The sequence below is a fragment of the Pygoscelis adeliae genome, unplaced genomic scaffold (genome assembly GCF_000699105.1).
Source record: "Pygoscelis adeliae isolate BGI_AS28 unplaced genomic scaffold, ASM69910v1 Scaffold72, whole genome shotgun sequence".
In the NCBI taxonomy this organism is placed as follows: Eukaryota; Metazoa; Chordata; class Aves; order Sphenisciformes; family Spheniscidae; genus Pygoscelis; species Pygoscelis adeliae.
The window spans coordinates 2,932,212-2,942,736 of record NW_008824286.1 but is presented as its reverse complement, the minus strand read 5'-3'; the positions used below and the strand labels follow the sequence as shown (position 1 = coordinate 2,942,736).

Here is a 10,525-nt window from a genome sequence, read left to right as displayed (position 1 = left end):
TAAGGTCTCTGTACCTTGGCCTATAGCTTTCTTGACCATTGCTGGCCTCTGAACCATAAACAATTTTGGGGAAGAAACATTACTAAACTACATAACTTGCCTTTCGCAGAGCTTTGTTAACTTCAACGTGTTTTTCTTTCTGCAGTAACAACTCAATGGAGTGCACAAACTTGCTCTTCTATGAAGTGGGAGGCAATATTGGTAAGTCTGGGTGGTAACTGAAAATAAGGACTCTGATATCCAGTTTTTTATGTTTAACTTATCTTAGGAGGGAGTTAAAAAAAGGATGAGATTTAGAGGGGAGTCCAAAAGTTAAAAGACAAATGAACAAGCGTGGGTTAACCTTACCCACAGCAAAGAGCACCTGTCAAAGCTCATGTGTCTTCCAGCCATCACTGCAAAGCCTTTATAGTGCAAGTATGTGGGAAGGTTGAAGCCTGGACTTCCAAAAATACTTAACACTAATGGATCTTATTCAGAAGCTGCTCGTCAAGAAAGGTGGAAACTCAGGAGTCTAAAAGTCTTGAGGACAGAGACGTGCACAACTTTGTCCATCTTAAAAACAAACAGAATGTTAAACGTACCATGTTAAACGCCCTCTTCTCTCAACAATAAAAGTTCATGTTTTAATTAAGTAGTAGAATTAAGTGTAGAACTTAGATGAATGTAGTTTATGGTTTTAAGTAAAGGGCAACTTCATCCTATACCACTATAGGCTTTTAATTGTGTGCTTCTCATCTGGGCTTTGATTAAGCGTGGTATGCTGGCACATGGCGTCTGCACTAATGATGGCCAGCTCCAGGTGTGAATTCTGTCTGCCTTCATCAACTGTCTGACAAAAGAACTGGTACTGACTTGGGTGGAAGTTTCTCAAACCATATGGTTAAACAAGCTGCTGATGTTCATTAGTCACCGATTTCCACTCGTCACTAGGGTAATGTCATCAGATAGAGAGGAGACTTAAATAATATGATTGCAGCAGAACATTAGGGGTGTCTGAAAATGGAAAGGAATTCTTATGCCCTGTTACAGCTGCTTCTGGAGACTGTCAGTTACTGGAGTGCTTTGGCTGCCTCTTAGTATTTCTCTTGGTAGCATCTGTAGAAGAAAAGCTCTGTCACTGGAAACAATTCAGACTCTGGATTTGATCGCTAACGTATTTCATGATGGTTTTCAAGTGCTAAAGTTATTGGGTATTAAAGTTAGAAACCTTTCCACAAAGGTCAAAGCTTGGGCTTAGTATAGTTTTAAGAAACATACATTCATTTTAACATAAATAATTAGAACTTTTCCAGATTTGTGGAAACACTTCTGAATGGTTGTGATATTGAAATGAATGTGAACAAATACCAGGGTTTGGGGGTTTTTTTGGGGGGGAGGAAGCTAGCAACTATAGGACTAAGGATATAAGAAATGCTTTTTTTCTGAATGTCTTGTTTTGGTAGGTGAACATTGCCTGGACCCAGACACTTACCTCTTAGATTTGTACCACATCAATCCCCATGCTGAGTGGATAATTAAGCAAAACCCATCTTATCCTCGGATGTTCTAAGGAAAGCATGAGCAAAACAAAGCATTTGGTGGAAGTTTTTGGAAAGCATCGAAAAGCTATAGAGATGTTCCTGCTGTAGTCACAGACTGGACAATGCTTGTGTCTTTGAAGGAAAAACAGCTTTATTTACTGCTTCCATGACAGCTGGCTGTGAGAGTACACAAGCCTGCATGCTGACAGGGGTGTTGATAACAAGCAGCAATTATCATTATGTAGCAGAATTTGCAGGGGGTATGATTATTCTTAAACAAAATAGCCCTCCCAAAACAAACCCTGCAAACAAAGCTGCAGTGATTGTGCAGCAAAGGTGGAACATAAGAGGAGAAACATCTTCTTGAAGATGGTAGAAGACATCTGTTTCTTCTGGATTTGCTCTTTCTTTTGATCACATCCACATTTTGAAGGAGAGACAGTCAAATGCTGCAGCGGTACTAATGACCTCCCTTTGGTAAGATCCACTATTGACTGTTGCACATCACCAGAAGACGACGTGATCCTGGGTTTCACTAATAAGATGCTGTTATTTTCTTTGAAGAATGAAAAAGGATGCTTCCAAAAAGGCCAGATGGGATGTGAAGCCAACAAGCCTGTATTTAATGACTACAGTGAAATACATATATGCAACACAAGAAAATAACTTTCCTTGGAAAAAAGTATGGGACGGACAGCAGCCTTTCAAACGTACAGTTTGATAGGAGAGATGCCTGTCCCATACAGCTCTGCTGGTAATGGAAAAACAAATGTACAGGTTGCCATTGATGATGGTAAAACATGCATTTAATTTGCTGGACAACCTGTATATCAACGGATAACTAAGGAAATATTCTGAAGTTAATTTGAGGTTAGTAATCTGACCTGGCCACATGAACTAAACTTCTTTTTGGAAGACTCTGTGTGAACGTGTCTGTTTAAAACAAACAAACAAAAAACCAAAACAAAACAACTCCCAAGATGTGCAGTGGCTGAAATAAGAGGTCCATGCCTGCATCTGGTCGCACAGTGGGTACTGAACTGAGCCTTTACCACTCTGACTGCACGTTTTCATCCCACATAGCACAGTGAGACCACTGTGGTCTGGAGAGACGAGGGTAGAGCAGAATGCTTGCACCTCGCATCACTGCATAATCATCATACGACCTCAGCTCGAATTAGACTGCGCTTGTGGAAGAGGAGTGCAGAACTATCGTTTTCCTTTGTGGTGATGCTGAAATACCTCACGTGAGGGAACCTACTCTGCAGTTACGGGGCACGGAACATGCACCATTTCTGAAAATCCTGATGCCTTTTTTTATATACTGTTTTTAAACACTGTTGGATATTTATTCATGTGGCAGAAGCAGGGCTGCCCTGCAAGTGCATACTCAAAGTATTTCATTTGCCAAGTCTTAGCTGCACTATAGTGACAATCTCCAGTATTATTTCTTTTGTTTAACTGAATTTGTTTCTGTTGCAGTGTGAACTGTCCCTCCTCTGTGTTTTTTCCCCCCCAGGCTGATGTGTAGCTACCCCTATTCATTATCTCAAAGTCCTAGTTTCTATTGTAAGGGCATTTCATTCTGTGGTTTGTCTGCCTGTGTGGTTAAATTCTCTTGGTGGTTAAGATCCTTGAGGAACAGGTGAGCCATAGTCCATATTCTTTCTAACCTGTTGTGAGTACCGTATGAGTGGTGCTGATGTTTTGATGCATATATTAGAGAGTCTGTCTACTTTTTTTGGTTGAGATGATGCAGATGCACTGACTGGTGGGATCATCTTCATAGCTGTCTTTTTAAGAACCTGTAATAGAAACTTGCAAAAAACCCACCTCCCAACCCTAACGCAGAACCCCAATGTCAAGACTTCTTGAGGGGCCTCTGTTTTATAGGGCTTAAACTGTGCCTAAAAGGGCCTGATTCTTATCCTTGAGGATGGGTGCTCTGTGTCTCTTGAAAGATCAAGCTGCTTTAAAACCAGGCATTAAAAATTGAAGGTACCTATTCACTCGTCACTTCTGGTAATCGTTGTTGCAGTGATGGAGCTTAGCAAAGAGCAAATGCCAGAGATGTGATACTGTAAGAAATACCGAACTCACAAAGGTATCAGTGGGAGAGACAGAAGAACCTGTTCCTGCTCAGAGATGCTTTGTAATCTAAATTGCATCCCTGCAAATCACATAATGCTGCGGTTTTTTCCACCCCTCATATACTGGACGTTTTATTAAATATATTGGCTTCCATACATAGAGGGGGAAATACTACATCGCTGCTTCTGTAAACAACAAGAGTGGGTTTTTTTGAACACCAAATAATGTGAATCAGTGCTGTGAAAACCAAGGTTGGTGGGAGATTCTCATGAGACAAATATCAGTTCTCAAATATGAAAGGAAATGTAAAAAATCATCTCTTTCCAGATGATGGATATGCTTTTTTATTTTTCTTTCCTATCTTTGTACCAAAAAGTAAGTATGAATTTTTCAGTCACTGATGTGCAACCTACTTCTGAATACTGGCTTTTTTAATAACTTTTTTTACAGATTTTTAATTCTGTATTTAAAATTCATTTATTCAATGAAACAATAAAAATGTAGTAAAATCTCTTGCCTCCAGTTTCATTAGCAGCTGAGAATAAGTTAGCACAGTAAATGGCACCATGTCTCTGAATGCCAGCAGGATTTGCCTCATGCCTGAAGAGGGATGTACCTGGGGTCTAAGTGAGCTTGACAAGAGTTTTGTGTTACAGCTTCGGGAGAAGTTCCTCTTCAGTTCGATCCTGTGGGGTAGCTGCAAAAGAATGATCCAGGAGGAGGAAGTTTTAAGAGCGGGTCAGTGTTGGGTATAGAAAGCCCAGAGAAAGGTTGACAGGGGGCTGAAGGTCTGTTTGTGAGCACCAAGGGTTAGTGACTTCTGAAGGAAGAAGAGCTGCTGTTAAAGATTTAAGCTTGAGGAAGGATGGCCGTGTCCCATGAGAAGTCCCCTTCCCACCCCCTCAGTCCCTTCTCAGTTGAGCTGTGCTCAGTGACGTTGACGTACGTGCTGGCAGGACTAGCCAAGTTGGCCAAGAATAGTAGGAATCCAGCCTGAATCTCTGGTTAAATTATGACTAATATTTTAGTATTCAATAGTCAGTGATGAAATGTGGCATAAATCCACTGCTGTTTGTTTAAAAACAGTAACAGCAGCAGCCTGTCCAGTATTACTGATAGAAAGGCAGGACTTGCTGTCCTATCCAGAAACAAAGGGAAAGGGAGGAGGATCCAAGCAGCTTTCGAAAGCTTTCAGAGCAATTATCTGAGGAAAACACCAGCTTATCAAACTCGTTTCACCCATTCATCTTCAGTAGTATCAAAGTGCTAATCTCTCCCATCCCCAAGGGCATTTTTTGATTGATCATTGCACAGCTATCTCCCCTGCTCAGAACAAAAGCCCGGTATTTATTCTGTGTGCAACTTAGTCGGCTGTGCTGAGATAACAGGACATAGCATAAAAGAATCTTGCAAATGCTGGTTAAACATATTTGTGGATTAAGTGGAACTGAAATACCACATATTAAAAAAAATAAATAATTTGCTTCAGGGGAAAAAAATCTTTGTAGAAATACAGGGTCTTCACAGGAACAAATGAAGCTTCAACCCTTGGAGGGAAATGCTGTAGGAAAATGACTACATACAATTCCGGGAGCAAAGTAAGTAAATGATGGAAAATACTGTTGTAAACAAAATACAGTTGCATTTGATTAAATCTATTTCTTTCCCCTAGTGTACTCCCCAGTGTTGAAAACAAGACAAATCTGTGTTTTTGCATGCTCGAGAATGAAACTTTAAAGTTCTCTCCAAATCGCGTCTGGTCTTGATTGCACATGAAGGTTGCATGTCTTCACCTAGGGGGAAAAAAATTAAGAGGCCGTAGTTCAATATTTTAAGTTCTCAGAAAAGAAAACGTGCAGCCCCACGGATTTATCAGCTAGGAAATGGCCATGGCAGGATCAGTTCCTATAGTCTTCCCCAGCCACCTCTACTCCCTACAAACCCAGGCTTGTATGCTTTTTTTTGGTGGTGACACACGCTTTCTTTCTTGAAGCAGCTTTGCGTTGGCTGCCCCTTCCCAGTTCTTCATTGTCCAGGGGAAGGCAGATGACCTCGCCTGCCAAGGTGCTTCTCCCCAGCACCTGGACCTGGCAGGAGCCAGTTGCAACTTTTTTCCCCATGCTATGTTCTGTTATCTAGCTCTATCCAAGGGCTGGTTTAAAGAATGGGGGTGGGGGGAGGAAATCCCTTTTGTCCTGAGTCCTTGGAAGGGAACTTGAAGTTTTCACCTATCTGACCCTCTTAGCTGTCCCTACTTGCCTGGCTGGTGAAGTTGAAGGAGTAATTAACTAGGGATAAAGGAGGAAAGGAGGAAGAAAACTAATAGAAATGGAAGATGTAGGTGTATCTGCGTGGGTTGGTTGGTTTTTTGTTTGTTTTGCAGGGTTTGGAAGAGATGCAGATGCACACGAGCTCTGCTGTCTTCTCCTCGCTCATCCCAAACCTCGCTCTTGGCAGGCTGCAGTAGAAACCTGCTTCAGTGGTTCCCCATCCTTTGCTGGCTGAAAACCAAAGGCTGTTTTCCCCTGCCTTCAGCTTTCGCTAGCCTGCCTTTTCTGTGCCAAAGAGGGTGACGGGAGCCTTCAGTACTGAACGTACTTCATGTTGGTCCACGTGTGTGGATGGATGCTCCAAGCTGTGTGTGGACGGCTTGTGACTTGTGTTGAAACTGAATCTTCTGAGCCTTACCCAGAGTTTTAGAAGTCCTGAGAAGCATGGTTATACATAACCCACCCGTGTCACCTCCTATCTCAGCTCTTTGTATGTGCCTAGTCAGTGCAGGCGGAGAAAGTTGCTCTTATCTGTGCTGATGACTCTGTAGTAAGCCTTCTCTGGACACAAGAGGCAGTCAGAAAGTGGAATAATTGCCTTTTACTTATAACGAACCAGCAGAGCTGGCTCAGGGTTTAAAGAGAGACAATTAAAGATATTGCATTGTTTTCTTCAAAAGGAGAAATAGACCTGGGGGTTCCCTAATAGCCCTCCTGATTCTGCGCTGTGCTCTCAGAGTGCGTTGTTGTGGGTTGCATTTATTACAAACCACTTATTATCCCTAATTATTTAGCAGGGGGGAGGTCTCTCAGTAACAGGCGAATTTGTGACTTGATGAACACTCAGCTGTCTGTATTTAAGATAAAATTACTGTAATTAACAAATCAATCAACCCTACTTTCACTTTGCCTGGCTGGGACAGAACAAAGGGGCTAAATGAGACCTATTTAGACCAAAGGTAGAGAAAGGGGTTTGCAGACCTCAGGATAGGCAGGCTGAAAGCTTTCTTTTCCACACACTGCTTTTAATGGTAATGTCACATAATTGTCTCTTGTTAGATAATTTTGTCTCCAACAAAAAACACTCACGCTGTGCTTGCTTCAGCTCAGCCCAGCAAGGCAGAGTCACGGCGGGTGAGTAGCCAGGTGGGTTGTTTTGTTAGAACCTAAAGCTCGAGCAGGGGTGGGTTGGATTCCCTGGGTGCTGTGCTCTCTTGTGACTCTTACCTGGTTGTCTGCAGAACTTATGTCTTTGAGAGCAAGATTAATCCCTCGGGTTGTCTTATGGTTGGCAGATGTGGCCTGCTCCACCTCCCCCAGCTGCGGCTCTTCATGCCACTTCGCTGTCCGAGGGTATATGTGCTTCTGGCCCAGGACAATCCTCCTGGCGCTCTGGTGTGGGAAGAACTTGTCCCCGGCTCTTCTTCCACGTGATTGGTACCTTCTAGCAGTTGCTCACCTAGGAAAGGAATTTAAATAACTGTTCTGCAGCTGCAGTTTTGCCCTGGATTTCTGGACAGGCACCGCCCTTATGCTGGCACCTCTCAGGCTGCATCTAGCATGTCCTGAGTGCGTTGAAATAGCGTGGGGTGCAGAATAGTCACTGGGCTTTGAATTCGTGCCCTGACTTAGTTCACAGTAGTTTCCTAATGCAAACCAACACTTGGAGCCACGTGCTGCCTAGAAAGCATTCAGCTACAGGAATTTGTCCCTGTTTAAACTTTGGAGGTGTGTCTGTGCACTCTGGCAAGCTCACATTGCGTGCGTGGCCAGCCCATCCTTACTGCTCTGTCACTCCAGGCTTGTGTGGCATCCGCACATGTATTTAAAGTGATCCCGTTACAGTAGACGGACTGGAGGGCCAAGGAGATGCTCTCCATTTCACTGTATTCTGCTGTCCTGTGAAATGAACTGGTAAAGGGTAGATCTGCTATGGAAGAAGAAACTAGCTCAGGTCGTCAGTATGAAATTGGGGAGGGTAACTAAGTGCCTTCTCTGAGAAATTGGGCTGTCCCTGTGATTGACTCCATGAAGGGCAGATCTGGCGCTGATGGAGGGAGAGACTGCTCCAGTTACAAAATGGGACTGCTTCAGCATTAGCTGGTTGCTCTTACAGGAGAACGAAGATGCCTGCGGGGGAAGCTGGTGATTCTTGCCATGCCTACTCGTCTAGCAGAAGAAGTGTTTGCTTACACATGCTGTGTAAGAAAATCACGGTCAAATTTGTTTCAGCAGATTGTTAAAAAAAAACCCAAAACTGTAAGTGCTTCAAGGGACTGCAACTGCTTAACCTGGAGAGTTATCTTCATCCCGTCCCTTTTTGCATATGCCGGTGGGGAGGTTTATCCTTGCTGTACCCATACCCGCAGGCAGCGGCTGCGGTGTGATAAGGGTATTACGCCTGATGGATAAATGGGCACTGGAGGATGTCTGGCTTGGTCTGTAATGCTGATGGCTCAACGTTTCAGAGGGCCTCATCAGCGCCACCTTGTTTTGTGTGGCGTATGAGGCTGTCTTCCATTTTGGAGGCCGGTTGTATCTTTTGGGCATTTTGCCGCTCTACTCCGATCCTGCCCATCACTCTCCATCGGTCATTTCTTCCGTCCGGCTCCGGAGACATCCCTGGCTGGAGGGGATGTCGAGTCGCTGCTGTAGCTGTCACATACATGCAAGGAAAACCCGTGTTGAACCGTCAAAGGCAGAGCCAAAAGTATCTGAAAGCTTCATTAGCCGGGCTTTGTTCTGACGGCGCAGTCAGGCGGGGAAATAATGCCGTGAGTGTTATCAGCCATGTGCAGGAGGTGGTTGCGTAGCAACCCTGATTGGGGTACCGCATGGCTTTTCCGAGAGGAAAAAGAAATACTCATTTTCTTCAATTTAGAGGCATTGCAAACAGGAATTCATTATTGACGAAAGATTCACTTAGGTTTTACATCTCGTAAAGAGATCGCAGGCGGTGTTGGCCTCGTTTTAGCATCGTGTAGGTGCAAACTCACAAGTTAAATGAACCTGGGACAATCTAGGTTTTGTTTGTGTTTTCAGCTACTGTTTTTCATCCCTTTGTCCTTCTGGGGCTCAAAATGGGATGAGGACTGGAAATTTCATTGCTTTTTTCAGACCTGATGTAAAGGCACCTCTAGGGAGCCCTCCTTGGTATCACGTTGATTATTACAGGTGAGAAGGGCGACTGTGTTCCCCCTTCCCTCCGAGCCCTGTTTAGAGAGTAAAGTGCAGAAGGGGGGTGGTTCTGCTACTGCATCTCCGTGTCAGGCCGGAGAAGTGGTCAGGCGTCAGAGCCCCTTCAAATCTGCAATACCTGTGAGGCTGTTAAAGAGCATTGGATGTGAGGTGGATGTATGGATAGGAAATAGATTAATCAACCGACTTCTTGTCTGGAATCCTAGATGGTGAGATTTAGGTAAATGGAGACTGTTCAGGGTTGTTTTGAAGCATAGCATGATTACATGGCACAAATAAGAAACAGGTCCCAGCACTGAGGAGAGGGATGGCCAAATGTACAGGTAGGGCAGTGTATCCCACCACCTCCCCGTCCTTCTGTGGCTCTAGCTGTTTCATACAGGAGGGGCACAAAGAGCTTTTTCAAACTTCAGCTTTGGTATATATTGTGTAATAACAGTGGTGGGGTAGAGGCAGCTCCATCCTGAAAGAGGAACTGGGCTGCTTAAGACATCATGTGGGCAGCCCTAATGAATCTGTCTAGATCTGGTGCTCTCTGCCTGACTCGGTGCAGAGAAGCATGCTGTCCACGTGCCATTCATCCGGACAATGTATCTGGCTTTCCAAACAAATTTGCACGGACTGGAGCACCTACCCTCGTACACCCCTCTCTGGGTCCCTAAGAGAGTGCTAGCACAGAAAGGGCATGCCTGAGTGCTACCAAGGGAAGATATTAACTAGGGAATTAACTACTACAGAATATTTATTGTGCTTCTGCGGCTCTGTACAGTAATGTGGAAATCACTGTCTTATTTTTTGTTCAGCTGTTAACATCTGTATTGCCAGGGTGTGCAGATAACAGCAGAAGGGTGCTGGTATTGGCAGTGAGATTTGGGATCCATGATGGAGGAGACCTGAAACGAACATCCTCCATGTGGTCTCACCTACTGAGAAAATGGAGGCATTTTCTTCCACTGATTAGCTAGCGCACCAAGTGACAGCAAGTAGAAAGAATATTATTTGTATATTGTGAAACTCCTTTCTTTGCTCTGTCCTCTAGCTTCAGTCTTTCAATATTAAACAATAATACATCTTCCCTTCTCATTAGCAATTCAGTTTGCAGACTGATTCAGATTAACTTGGACTCTCACTGTATTAAACACTTTAAGAAAAAACCATAGGAGCTCAGGATGTTTATGAAAAGCAATTTCCTCAATGCCAGGCAGTTTAATAACTCTACAGCCATGGCATTCAGGCTCATTTATTTTAAGCTATGTTTCCAAACTGTGACGGGTCAATAATAAATAAGGCAGTGTGGCAGATTTTGCATGGAAGAGAGCTCATTTCAAAGAAAAGAACACAGGCAAGTTCAGTCAGGAGTGCAGAGAATAACGTGGCTTTCAGGTCTGCCAAATTAAAGGCTCACTTGAGAAGCCGAATCTTCTTATAATCAATATTTTCCTG

The 10,525-nt window shown here is 43.7% G+C and overlaps 1 protein-coding gene across 1 annotated transcript in view; it reads left to right on the top strand.

Moving 5' to 3' along the window:
* The window catches only part of ARHGAP40 (Rho GTPase activating protein 40), a 43,073-nt gene extending 40,255 nt beyond the window's left edge, over positions 1-2,818 (top strand). Inside the window, exons 14-15 of the mRNA XM_009318660.1 lie at positions 146-201; positions 1,446-2,818. Of these exons, the coding sequence (XP_009316935.1) occupies positions 146-201; positions 1,446-1,552 (163 nt within the window). The 3' untranslated portion in view covers positions 1,553-2,818. The remainder of the gene's footprint in view (positions 1-145; positions 202-1,445) is intronic.
* The last annotated feature ends 7,707 nt before the right edge of the window (positions 2,819-10,525 follow it).